General features: G+C 36.2%; 1 protein-coding gene across 4 annotated transcripts in view; it reads left to right on the forward strand.

The window, feature by feature from the left end:
* The window catches only part of MDGA2 (MAM domain containing glycosylphosphatidylinositol anchor 2), an 842,328-nt gene that overhangs the window by 332,332 nt on the left and 495,630 nt on the right, over positions 1 to 14,366 (forward strand). For all 4 annotated transcript variants that reach the window (XR_009531733.1, XM_060096268.1, XM_060096270.1 and 1 more), the window contains exon 2: positions 13,931 to 14,070. Coding sequence is in view for 3 of the 4 variants with exons in the window: in XM_060096268.1 (XP_059952251.1) it covers positions 13,931 to 14,070 (140 nt within the window). In the remaining variant the exon portion in view is untranslated. The remainder of the gene's footprint in view (positions 1 to 13,930; positions 14,071 to 14,366) is intronic.

Genomic DNA, 14,366 nt, shown 5'->3' on the forward strand with positions numbered 1-14,366 from the left:
GAAGAAAAAGTCTCTTGCTTCTTCGGCAGTTCCAGACCTTTTCTCGGACACACTCCCAGCTAGCTGTGGCGCACTAGCCCCCTTCAAGCTGTGTTCACGCCGCCAACCCCAGTCCTCTCCCTGGGATCCGACCAAAGCCCGAGGCACAGCTCCCAGCTCCCGCCCACCCCGGCGGGTGAGCAGACAAGCCTCTCAGGCTGGTGAGTGCTGGTCAGCACCGATTCTCTGTGCGGGAATCTCTCCGCTTTGCCCTCCACACCCCTGAGGCTGCGCTCTCCTCTGCGGCTCTCAAGCTTTCCCCCTCTGCCACCTGCAGTCTCCGCCCACAAAGGGGCTTCCTAGTGTGTGGAAACCTTTCCTCCTTCACGGATCCCTCCCACTGGTGCAGGTCTGTCCCTATTCTTTTGTCTCTGTTTATTCTTTTTTCTTTTGCCTTACCCAGGTACGTGGGGAGTTTCTAGCCTTTTGGGCTGTCTGAGGTCTTATGCCAGCGTTCAGTAGGTGTTCTATAGGAGCAGTACCCATGTAGATGTATTTCTTATGTATCTGTGGGGAGGGAGGTGATCTCCCCATCTTACTCTTCAGCCATCTTGATGCTCCTCTTGGTTTAAATTTCTTTAAAAAATTAGGTAGATTGAATAACATTGAACATGTTTGTAGGCCACTTGTCTTTGGAAGTATATTTTGAAAGGCACTGACTCAGCTGTGTTACAACCCAGACACCTTAAAATCTGAATAACTTATTTGAGCTAACATCTAACAGATATGATCTCATCAGTTCTGCAGAGAACACTAGAAGAATTTCAAGCATAACATTTCAAGTTAGGTGAATGGTGCTGTGAGAAGTTAAGCATAACAATTTTGTATTTAACGTAACGGGCTATGACTACAAGCAATTATCTATATATTTTTATGTATTCCTTGTTTGTTCAAAAAAATTAAGGAAATACTATTAATTAGAAGTTTGTAATAGAAAAACGTTAACAGTAAAAAAATTAAAAATCTTGTGTACTTGTTAAGCGTTGTGGATCACCCATTTGTTTTGCTACTATTCTGAAGATTTTAAGATTTTGTTACACTGCAGATTTCTCATATTGTTTGTTTTATTAACAAATCCTAACATTAATAACAATTATGACAATTCTTAGAAAGGGTATTTATGAGTTCATTTAGGAGAATGTGGAAATTATTTAAAGTTGAGCACAGAGTCTTGCTCGATGGCAAACTGAAGGAGCACAGGTGATTGAGCAGGAGAGTGGGAGGTCCAGCCCCTGGGACCTGATGGTAGGGGATCTGGGTGATGGCAGGTCTAAGAGCCTTCCTGGGGAATGCCATGTCACGTTGCCACAGAGGTGAACCACTGAGATACTTACAGGGACAATTTCAAAACTTCATCCTCAGACAGATGGAAATTAAATTGTTTGAACAGAAATTTTGGGCAGTTCCTCAGCTCCTGAGTATATTTCTTTGAAATTGTCAAGCCTAAATAAAAAATTAGAGGTTGAGTGATGATATTTACCAATAAGTGCTTCTGTTTCACATTTTGTGGTTTAGAAAAATGTTTTTACTTTGAACTCTTATGGTACTAAGTAATTTAATAAAAATATTCTTTGTCTATGGGACTATAAATGATTGATAATTCTTTTTTTGTATTCTGTTCTTTCCCCCTAAATTCTAAAGACAAAGGAATGTCTGTCCTTTTTAAAATGAGGATGCAGCATGGCAAAATTAAAAAAAAAACCTAACATATATAACACAATTTTTTTCTAGAATAAGACAGAACTGTAGATGAAACTAAACTTTGAATATTCACTAACCTTCGCTGGGGATGTCTTATATTTTCAAATGGAAATTAAAAATATACTTTTTATGGTTTTAGATAGAACTAGAGGTTGCCATAAATAACAAGCTTTGCACAGGTTCCCGGTGTTTGCTAAGTTCTTAGTCTTTGAGTGTTGCCTGGTGGAGTACGAATCATTCTTGCTTTGTGATAATTGCTCTTCTGCCCAGTTCTGAAGGGGACTCTGGGTGTGTGTCATTATCACACTGATTCCTCTATTCTGGGGTTTGAAAGACATTTTTGTGACATGCTGAGGATCTTGTCCTTCTTGGGGCTAGTCACAAGCAGCAGCAGTGATTTCTCAATGGAGAGAAACAATGGAGAAATTGGCAGGCCAGATCCTCGAAATCCTCTGCCTGCCATTGCCACTCTTGGAGAAGCAAATTGAAGTTTTCATTTTTGGCATATTCTGTAGTAAATCTCATTTGTTTTGTTGATTAGCTAGACTGGAAGAAATAATAGCTGTCTCTAAATACCCCAATTTGTGATTAAGGTTGGAGCACAATGATGACACTAATTTCATTTTAGTTAGTATTTGCTGGGGCGCTTTGTATTTCTTTCCAAGAAAGCTGAGAAGCTCTTAATTCTAGAGAAGGGTGAGTACATTTAGGTATACATTTCAGTCCAGAGGGTTTAAAAATGATGTAATTAGTACCTGTGGGTTCAGGAGTCCTGACTGATCTCATAAGATGCTGTGATAATTCATGAGAGACAGGAAGATTTGGTTCCAGGAACTTTGGAGGGTTCACTGACCACATAATATATAGCTTCTTAAATTCCATATATATGTGTTAGCATACGGTATTTGTCTTTCTCTTTCTGACTTACTTCACTCTGTATGACAGACTCTAGGTCCATCCACCTCATTACAAATAGCTCAATTTTGTTTCTTTTTATGGCTGAGTAATATTTCATTGTATATATGTGCCACATCTTCTTTATCCATTCATCCGATGATGGACACTTAGGTTGTTTCCATCTCCTGGCTATTGTAAATAGAGCTGCAATGAACATTTTGGTACATGACTCTTTTTGAATTATGGTTTTCTCAGGGTATATGCCCAGTAGTGGGATTGCTGGATCATATGGTAGTTCTATTTGTAGTTTTTTTAAGGAACCTCCATTCAGTTCTCCATAGTGGCTGTACCAATTCACATTCCCACCAGCAGTGAAAGAGTGTTCCCTTTTCTCCACACCCTCTCCAGCATTTATTGTTTCTAGATTTTTTGATGATGGCCATTTTGTTGATGGCCATAGCTTCAGACATTAGTAAGAGGAAACCATTTCACAAGTTTGATTTAGAGGGGGAAAACCTAATCAAAGGTTTTAAGGATTAAAGGCTGCCCCCTCTTGTAGCATTATAATAGTTTCTCTGCATCCTTTACTCTGCTTCCATCATGACTCAAAGCACATAAAGAATGGTACCATAAAAGAGGTAACTCCCTTGTGTTTATGTCAGTTTTTTTTTTTTTTTGTACTGACAGTCTATGGCCTAGCTGCCAAAATTTATGGAGTAGGTTTTTTTTTTTTTTCCTCCTAAAATTTACTGATTAGATAGAAACATGATTCAACCTTTAGATGGAGACAATTCAGGATGTGGCATTGGATCCAATATAGAAAAAGGAACTTGTGTATAGAATCTCACGTTTCTACCTACTTGGGGAAAGTACAGTTCACCGCAATATTTACCTTTAAGTGATAGCACACAGCTTAGTTCAGTCAAGTCCTTTGTGAGCAAAATATGAGATTAATGAAATATTTGATAACCTTTCAAATATTGCTTTCATATGTTTCTTCTGGAAAATACTGGGAGGAACATAGTGAAGGGCTTGGGGTAGGAACATCCACGTAGAGATGCAGATGTCTATGTCAGACTTTGGGGCACATGGTTCCTCTCCAGCACACGTGTCAGAGGTTGTCAAATGCTGAATTTGAAAAGAATGTTAAGAACCTTAGATTCAGTGAAATTTATATTTTTTTAAATCTATAAAACATACTAGGGTCTTTGAAGTTTTAGCCTTAGGAATTAATAGGTGATGTTTTGAGATGAAAACAAAAAAAAAAACTTATTTCTGATGAAATCTGAAGTTGTTAATGTAAAAACCTTAATTTAGTAATATTTAAAAATTTTATATTGTTTCATTTAAGAAGCATAGGACACATATATGTCATTTTGTGGAAGATAATTCAGATTAATATTTTGCTGTTATGTGTTCAGTTTTTTGTAAAGTTAGTACCTTGACTCGAGAATGTTAAAAGATGACATTACAAGGTAATTCTTTTACACAAAAACATTATTGCTTTTATCATTGTTTCATGGCTCACGGGCCCAGCCGCTCCGCGGCATGTGGGATCTTCCCGGACCGGGGCACGAACCCGTGTCCCCTGCATCGGCAGGCGGACTCTCAACCACTGCGCCTCCAGGGAAGCCCTATCATTGTTTTTAACTTTAAAATTTAAATTTCATTATGGCTTTTTTTGTTTAACTTTAAAATTTCATGAACACAATTATATTGTTATTTAATGTCATTTTCTTCAGTGACAAACGTTCTTCCATCTTAAATAGTATCTATTGCATATAACAGATAACTTAGGTTTAAATTAAAAATTTAAGCAAGTCAAGCTCTTTGCTTTCAATTCTTGGCTAACACTAACCTAAAAAATCATATCAACCTCTGTTATTTAGGAAAAATTAATAGCTGCTTTCTAGAACCAGGGGCTTCAGGGTTTAATCTTCTTACCTTACTTTGGGCTCTGCAGAGTCTCTCAGGGCAGCTCAATTAATTTATAACAGTGCTGCTCAACGTGTGCTGAGGAAATAATACAAAATATCCAAAATCTTTCATATTTAGAGCCTTTCACCAAAGCCATACTGAGGTAGATATGATCTTCTTTTGATTAAATCCAGAATATCAATATGATCTTAGTACTTTCGTTTTATAACTCATCAAATTAAAGATAAAAATGTATTTCCTTCCAGTGGACAGGAGTACAGTATTAACCAAGTATGAGGGATGAGGAGAAAGAGGTAGGGAAGTAAATTCACATTGATGCTGAAATTGTAGTTAATTCAAAATAACCAATGAAATCAAACAACTCAAATGAGCTAAAAGCTGATTAAAAATAATCTGTAAATTGTGTATCAAGATACTGTCCTATTTGGGATTATTTAAATGACAATGACAGAAGGATTTTAACTATTTTTTGAGGAAATTGTTGGAATGGACATATAAATTGAACATTCTGCTATCTGCATGTTTCGATATATGATTATATTCATGGTTGTAAGAATAATAGTGGGAGGTAATAATATTTTTTTATTGTTTTGAAGTGTAGAACAAGTGTATAATTTCAAAATATCCTCATAGTTGCATAGAAATGAAGTCTGGTAAACTAAGACTGAAGGAGATGTAAGAGATCAAAATAATGACAAAAAATTAACAGTTAAGCAAAGTGGTCTTCTATATTCCTGCCTTATTCTTTTATAAATACAAATGATAGGGCAGATGACAGACTGCTGTGGCCTGAGGATTGCAAAGCAAGTGTGGAAGTATGACATAGAGTGGGTACCATTATTTCTATTCACTAGGCTGTGAAGGAAAGGCAAGAGGAGGCCTGTTGATGGGAGGATAAATGTTGTTTTGTCTCCATTCTTTAATATGGGAGAGATTAAGCATATTTATGTTCTGTGAGGATTAACCTTGATTTTTTTTTTTTTTACAGAAGAGATTAGACCATTTTGAGAGATTTCTGCATATTTGGTACAGAAGTTAGCAGAGTTAAACTTGTAAAAGAGTAAAAGAACAAAAAGATAAGAAAAAAGTAAGTCAGGTTTTAGGGAAAATTAATTTTAAAAGAATGTTGGATAGTAGAAAATAGTATAGTATTGGTAAAAGTTACAGTTTATGTTGGAAATACAAACATTATGTTTTTTTTTCTTATAATGTAAATAATTAGTCTTTGCAGTCCTGAGATGGTGGTATAATACTGTTAAAATATTCTGTTTTATACTTATTGTTTTATACTTATCATTTCTTTTTACGTGTGGGTGCAGTTTTACTTTTTGCCTGAAGCTTGGTTTGACCTGCTAAGACTTTTCTCTTTCTCAAAATTCACCTCCTTCATCTTTTGACCCTATTGTTCTACAGCCAAATCTCACTTGAAATTCACCAGTGCCCTCCTAACTATCATTGGCAATGACCTTTTGTCTACGCTCCTCCTAATTGACAAATCTGTTGTAAGTGACAGTTTTGGACAGTTCACCATTCTTGAGCATCTCTTTGTGTAACTTTTAAAGCACTACATTTTCTTTGTTTTCCTTCTACCTCTGAGTCTCTTTTCTTGGCGTCTCAGTATTCATAATCTTATGGACACCAATTCTGTATCAAGAATTCACATTCCTTGCAGTTCTATCATTATCCTCTTAATTTCTCACTCTACGTGCTCTGTTTTAGAGATTTCATCTATTCTATTGCTGTCAACCATCGACTACCATTTAAAAGCTCTAAATTTTATATGCAGCAACAACTTTTCAGTTGTTGGACAGCTCAACGTCAGCATCTAATTCTAAAATTTTACCTACTCTCCCAAATCTTCATATTCTCCCCTTCCCTATCTGAGTTGTTTTTTTTTTTTTTTTTTTTTTTTTGCGGTACGCAGGCCTCTCACTGTTGTGGCCTCTCCCGTTGCGGAGCACAGGCTCCGGACGTGCAGGCTCGGCGGCCATGGCTCATGGTCCCCGCTGCTCCGCGGCATGTGGGATCTTCCTGGACCGGGGCACGAACCCGTATCCCCTGCATCGGCAGGTGGACTCTCAACCACTGCGCCACCAGGGAAGCCCCCTATCTGAGTTTTTGATATTAAAATATATAATATAATGAGCCTAAGGCAAAAGACATTAGGCAAAAGAGTTGTCTACAAGAAGAGGGATAATTATAGACTATACCTTTATACACAATACTTAATTTAAAAGTCACATTGGGAGATTAATGTGAAAAAGGGAGGGAGGAGATGACTCATGTAGTATTTTAAACTAGTAACTCAGGTAGGAAAGAGAGAAAATAAGAATGGAAGACACCATGCTTTAGAAGTACTATTCACATGTGCTACATTGGAATTGTGAAATAAGCAGAAGAGACCAATTATTGGCAATGTTAATTAGATAAATGTAAGATGTCATAGAAAACTGATAAATGTTTTATCAAATCAAGTAATCACTTAGACCAGTAGAAAAATAGAAGGAAATTTGATTATTGTTTTGTTTGCTTTACAAGCAAAACTGATCCTGCTAAGAGAATGGTGTAAGCAATAGTGTTAGTTCTGTTATCTCTGGCCACATGAGAGTAGAAAGGTGTGAGACATTCTATCTATCTGTCTCTGAGTCTTTGTCTCTGAACAGAATCTAGAGTGTGTGAGAGATGATGGTGCAGGGTGGCTCACTGATGTCTTCACTGGAGCTTCTAACAGAAGTTCTGTGAGCTCCCTCTCTCCCCACTAGCTATCCCAGGGGATCTGTGACCTGCGCCAAGAACATAAGTTACCTTGACCTAGTGTAGCATAGTGGTGAGATTTTACTGGCAACTTGAATTCCCAAAGAATAGTTGGACCAGGGATTTGAAGGATTTACCAAAGTACAATGCTCTTGCTTGGGGTTCTTAGAAGAGAGAAAACTCCTAATACCAAACTTATTACTGGCTAATAACAGCATGTCCTTCAGAAAACATGGATAAAGCTTCTCCCTCAAAAAACACTTCACATCTAAGTCCTCACTCTAACAAAGCCCTCCGTGATTTGGGCTCAGAGTCCCTCATCTTAAGTCTCTCCCAACTGTGAATAATGGGGAGTCCATAGTGATCAAGAGAGTATTTTCTATTTAAAAATTTATCTTTCACCTATTTAACCAAAATATAAACTTCACTGTCATCTTAACTCCTGCCTCCTTGCTCCCACATCAGTCAATCCTCAAGTCCTGTCTAACAAGAACTCTCAAGTAGGTTTCTCCCATCATTTCCATTCACAGGGCTATACAGTCTCTTATGTCTGGAGACATCATGGCAAATTGAGAGAGTGGCACTGGTGTCAAGGTTTGGAGTATATTATAAACTATGTGGACCACATGTTCATGTAGTTATTTCCTAAACACTGCAGGCAGTCTCTTATAGACATGCCTTTGAACACACTATTTCCTTTCTCTGGAATTCCTTTCACCACATGCATCTTTCCAAACCTAAGTTAAATGTCACTGGCTTCATGAAACCTGTTGGAATCCGCCAGGCAGATTTAGTCAGCTTCTGCTTTGTCCTGTTATGGTCTTTTCACTTCCTTCTGTTAGAATATCTATTCTGCTCAACTGTAATTTTATTATTTTTGTATTATTTATATATATATAGATATATATTTAAATATATCTATATCTATATCTATATCTATATCTATATCTATACATATATATATTGGACAGACCCAATAGGCTATAAACCCATAGAGGGCACAGCTCACAGCATTAATCTTCATATCCTCAGCTCATAGCCTCGTGCCTGATCTATAGCAGTTGCTCAATAAATATATGTTTGAAAATCTGTATATGATATAAAAGGCTTAAAAATGCTCTTGCTGTTGCCACTGGAGAATAAGAAAGAATTTGTGTTCTTTCTCCAACAGAATACAGTGAGAATTTGGTTTGACTGTGGACATACTCTAACAAGATAAAAGAATGTCTCTCTTTTGCCCTTTTAGGCTCACCTCTTGAACCCAAATCCAGTTTATTCAAATTAAGGGAGTTGATATGATTAGTGTTAGAAAGATTTTATGTAATGGGATTTGGCTTACTGCAAGCAAATTTGGATGAATATGAGTCTCTTGTAATATTTTAACATTTTAATTCATTGCTGACTCTACAGGGCAAAGGGGATCATGACCCTTAGTCCAATTTCAGGATGATGAATTGAGGTTTTCTCTGACAGGGCAGAGGATAAAACATGTCTTGTTTCAGATATAGTACTGAAAATTGCATATATATTTAAAGTAGGCAAATTCAGTGCCATAATGGTTAATATTTTTGCTAAAATAGGTTAGAGTCCTTATAGTGATATATGCTTAAAATTATAAATTAATTATTAATTACCTACTCTGTGCTATGAATTATGTGATATGGAATAGATGCTGAAAATTATATTCATCCTTGTAATGAGGTGCTTCCTATCAAGTTAGAATGTTAAGAAAAAGGAGAATCACTGGGCAATACAGATTTTCTGGAAAAAAGAGAAGAGAATCATTGCTAACTAATCCACGAAGCTTTCAGCAACATTGGTCCAAAGATCAGTGTGGGAATTCTAGATGGGGAGACATCATGATCAAAGACACTTGAATTCTCAGTGCTCTTTATCTTCCCACTGATGTTGGGCTGTTGTTACAGAGAAGTGGGATTTTGGGTTGGAATCAGTATGAGGACCATTTACAGGGCACCTAAATGCCATGTGGGGTGATTTGGACTCTGTGAAATGTCATAGGGAGACATTATAGATTCTTACGCAGGAATACAACATGATGAAAAAAGAAGTTACAGTATATTATTTGGGAAATTGTAAGATTTCATGGATTTGATAGGGACTGGAGACAGGATGGTGAATTGGGACAATGTTACACTGGTTAAGTTTGGAATAATTATACTGTTCATATTGCTGATCTAGTTATGGTGCTTTAACTTCATGAACTGTTTCTCAATCTTTTTTATTCCCCCAGTGTAGTCTAGGTCTAGATTAGGAGTTATTTAACCCTACTTTAACTATGCCAGGCATAGTTTTAATGGCATGAGGTAGTGAAAAGAGCCTAGGACCAGTGGTCCTGGTCTCATTTAGGCCACAACTAGCTGCAAGCCTGTAGTCAGGTCATCTGATGTCATTGGGCTTTCCTTCCCTAATTTGGAAATAAAGAGAGTTGACCTGGATGAATTCTAGGGCCTTTTCAGTTGACTTTTCTGCAGACCAAAAGAGTTAAAAGAAGCTTCCAAAATTTTCACCTTATCATTGAGATTCTAAAGTACTGATCATATATTTTAATGCATACTAGGAAAAATACATCTTTAACATTTATAATTTGGTAGAATATTCTACCCTCCTATAAGATAGGTGGTAGGTTCATAATGACTACAATATATAGGCAATTACCTTTTCCAAGAATGTGTTAAAATACAGAAGAAAATAGCAGAAAATTTACACTTGTAGATGAACACAGTGTGCTTACTGTATAATTTAAATGTTTTAAATGAAGTTACTTATTTGCATAATAAGTATGTCCTAAAAATAACAATACTATTCATTGATTTGAAATTAAAACAAAAATAAGTGTAAATCTGGAAAAGATGTCATGTTACTATATAATTAGATGTATTAATAAACATGTGGACTATCACTTGTTAGGCTAAATTTGGCAAAGAAATATATTTTAAGGTAATGAATCTCTATTTTTTTACTTAACAATTTTCTATTTATATTTTGCAAGTGTTTATTGATTGTCATTAGTTTGTTCTCCTCAATAATATGTATACAGTTGTATGCCAGATGTTTTAAAATAAGTAGCTTTCTAGTATTACTTGTCTAAATTGAAGTTTAAATTTGATCACTATAGGAAATGATTTGTAGGAAACCTTGTGTGAAATATATCAGAATACCCAGCTAAACACTACAGATGATTTCTAATGTCTTAAAACTAGACAAATTATTACAGTGTCTAGACAGAGTCTGAAGACATGGTAGAAAATTTTTGATAAATTGGTTTTATAGACCAAAAAATTATTTGGTTTAAGTTTTTAAACAAACTTAAAAATTGTTTGGTTTACTTAATTTTTTAAACCAGTGAGAAGATGCATAACATGATGTTTAGTTACTTGAAAAAAATTAAAAGAAAAGGACATTTTATCCCATGGTGTATTTTCCTTTAATAAACAAATATTTATAAGAGCCATTAGAAAATTATTTCTAATGATCTGGTCTGAGTAGCACTGTCATTGTCATCACCTGGGATGTTCTGTAAAAAGGCAGATTCCAGGGGTTTTCTGCAGACATAGCAGTCTCTGTGTATACCTCTGACATCTATGTTTTAAACAAGTTTCTGGGGAGTTTATTATGCATACTGAATGTAAGAACTACTTTTCTAAATATATTGTTCATTCTTATCCAGCTGCTGGCAGTTTTTTACATGTTGCTTGATACTGGGTATTGAAGAGTGGGATCCTGAATTTGAGGGTTGAAGAACAGTACTCTGCTTGGATATCCAGAAAAAAAAATGGAAATAACTGGTTGTTTTATTATCTACAAGTAGGCTTTTCTATCTTTCAGTTTGAAATTAAGAACAATAACAAAATATGCCCTTTTCAGTTCTTAAACTCTCTGAGTGTTCTACACATTTTTGTTATGTAAAACAAACTATTAGATATTGGAAACTATTGTTTTTTTACTTTCACAACACAGATTTTCCCAAAAGAAAGTTTCCTGTAAGTTGGACTTATAATCATTTTATTTCCTCCATAAAATCACCAAATTTATCTGCAAATTTTATAGGATTCATAGTCTTCTATTTATTTTATTTATTTTTATTTTTATTTTTTTAATAGGTGCTTTTTAATTAACTGATTGTTTTCAGTTATTTTGGAGTACAATAAGAAATTTGGAATTTTGAAAATAGAAGGTATAAACCATATTTCATTTCCTCATAGAATTATACCCCGTTTTTTACATATAGATCCATAAGAAATTGCACACATAGAAAACAATACAGGAAGCAGACCCAATCTTTAAAAGCAAAAAACAGAAATACACTATAGGAAAACATTTCCAGAGGCAGTCACCACAATATTAAAAGGGTTAAAAGTCATGTTATCAAAGCAATGTGTTTAGCAGGGTAACCGGGGGAGTCTAGAACATCACTTCTGCTTATGTTGTCGAATGCCTTTGCCTTTTAAGCTACTTTCAGATTCCAGGTAACTGTTGATATATTTATTACATAACAAATTAAACCAATAGTGATAAATATAATCCTAAATCATGTTACACAAGGTCCTTAATTGGTACAATCACATATTAGTTTTGTTCAGATATGTAAAAACACAAACCATCTGCATTTGTTTCCTAAGCTTTCCTGCACCTTGAACAGTCAAGTTCAGTCTTTCTGGTGCCCCCCCGGGTACCTCAGACTGGATTCCCCTCTGACAACCACAACCTTGGTTTCCATAACAAGCTGCTCTTAAAGTGGTACTGTACCCCCAGGCACCAGCTAGGTCCCCAGTGGCAGGCAGTTTACACTCTTTGTGGGTGGTTTCTGGGCCCTGACTTCACCTCTCACCTAGGCGGCCTGGGCCTTAAGCCTTTAAGACTCAGGCCCTTCTGGCAGCCTACTCATTGTAGTCTTTACTCACCAGTCGGCTAGAGCGCCTCAGTGTACACATGGAGTTTAACAGGTTGGGACTAGTGGGTGGTTAAGCTGGAGGAAAAGGCAAAAGCACAAAACCCAATAGGCTTTGCTATAGAGGGCAAGAGAGGCTGAAATTTGCTGTTACTTGCCTATGGTCACGATGCTGGCAGAAGCAGAGCAGAAATTATATAACACCATCCAACAGCTTTAAGATACAAGAACCCTACACATACTCACTGGACAGAGGGCCAAGAAAACAGGACAACAGTGCTTCTACTGGGGCAGTTCTATGGAACTGACATTCCTGACATTTGGTGCTGGCTGCATAGATTAAGGTAGTACGGCCTATACATCTAAAGGATGGCATGTTATGAAGCCACTGTAATGACATGAGAACACTTTATGTTAAGAGGGGAAAAAAGTGCACAGATTATAGCTATAGTTTCCTCTCAATTTTTTTTTTTTTTTTTTTAAAGAAGGCCAGAAGGTAACATTAGCCATGTTTGTGAATTAGCATTTCCAACGGAGAATCTGTCTTTAGTCTTGTGATTCTCATGCAATAATTTCTGACTGAAGTTATCTGGCACGTTTTCTACCTAAGGATTCATAGTCTTTTAAATGTTAAATAAAAAATTCCAAATATGCCCACATTAATTTTTAAGCAACTATAGCCTCTGCTGATAATACTGCTGTTCAGGCTGAGATCGCTATCAGGAAATTCTTGATATCATTGTTCTTACATGTAGATATAGATTTCCCTCTTGCCTTTAATTAAGACAAACTTTTTGCCTCCACTCCAAATGTATTACAAACAAAAACACTGAATTCACAAATGGGGATGATCTCCAATTTGAAGCTAGTCACAGTAATCTCCTTGATGACAAGAAGCTTATCTTATTATCTAAGTATTTCTCATTACCAAAAGAATTTTTGCATACAGTGTGTTTCCAATGATATGTAAGTCAATGAATGCTAGTCAAGTTTTATAGGCCCATGTGACACTGAAGTCGTAGAAAATTATATTATGGAATTTGGACAGTTTCATGAGAAGTCTGTCTTGAATCAGAATTTTATACTTAGACATCAGTGATTTATGGCCTTCATCAGTGGCTTAATTCAGTGATTATCTTTAGCTCATATTAATACAGGAGTCTATAAATATTGAAAACTAAGTTGGTGTTCAATTTCTAATAACCAAATCTTCCTATTCTTTAGCTCCCTAGTTACACCACAGGACTTATAAAATTAATAGAAAAATGGCAATGTCTTTAATTCACATTCATTTTTCCTTTCTGATGGTCTTTCTTTTGCACTACCTAGTTTTTGGACAACATCCTTTACTATATTAAATTTTAGATTTCAGAGAGGAAGGGAACTATCACATTTTAACAATCAAGTTTTATCAATGGTCTTGTAATGATGGTGATTTCCTGAATCACCAATTTTTCCCCATTACCCTATTCCCCTTTGCCATTTTCAGACTGTGTTGGTGACTGTAAGGTAAACTTGAAGTTTTCTGTCTGGCAAAATCTTTAATTCCTTGGGGATGTTCAAAGTGTTAAGACTGATGGATCTGAAAGTGGTAAAGTCTAATAAGAATTGCTGTAACAACCATGATGATCAGGGGAAGACAGTTTGCTTATCTTTTTATGTATCTTGTCTCTCTTCTTCCTGACTCGACAGCTCCCCCCACGGTTCGTATTGTGCATTCAGGCTTGGCCTGTAACATTGAGGAGGAGCGCTACTCGGAAAGGGTCTACACTATACGGGAAGGAGAAACCCTGGAACTGACCTGTCTGGTCACAGGACATCCACGTCCACAGGTGAGTCCCGAACCGTGATATTGTGGAAAACTCTCTTTGACTTTTCTTGGAAGTCAAAAAGTGTACATTTTAGATGATTTAGCTAAAAATGTGTTTGTGTGTGTATGTGTGTGTGTGAAATTCAAGTATGTGTGCAATGCAGGATAAGAGTAGTGACTGCTGAACATTCAAGCTTGAAGTATTCATGTGGATAAGACAAAAAAAAAAAGAAATTTTTGTTTTGGTATTGTGAGAGATTTAAAAGACATTTCTCAGGAGACTGTTAAAAAAGACAACTACAAAAATATCTCAGTCAG

This window comes from Mesoplodon densirostris, chromosome 4, assembly GCF_025265405.1.
Source record: "Mesoplodon densirostris isolate mMesDen1 chromosome 4, mMesDen1 primary haplotype, whole genome shotgun sequence".
Lineage (NCBI taxonomy): Eukaryota > Metazoa > Chordata > Mammalia > Artiodactyla > Ziphiidae > Mesoplodon > Mesoplodon densirostris.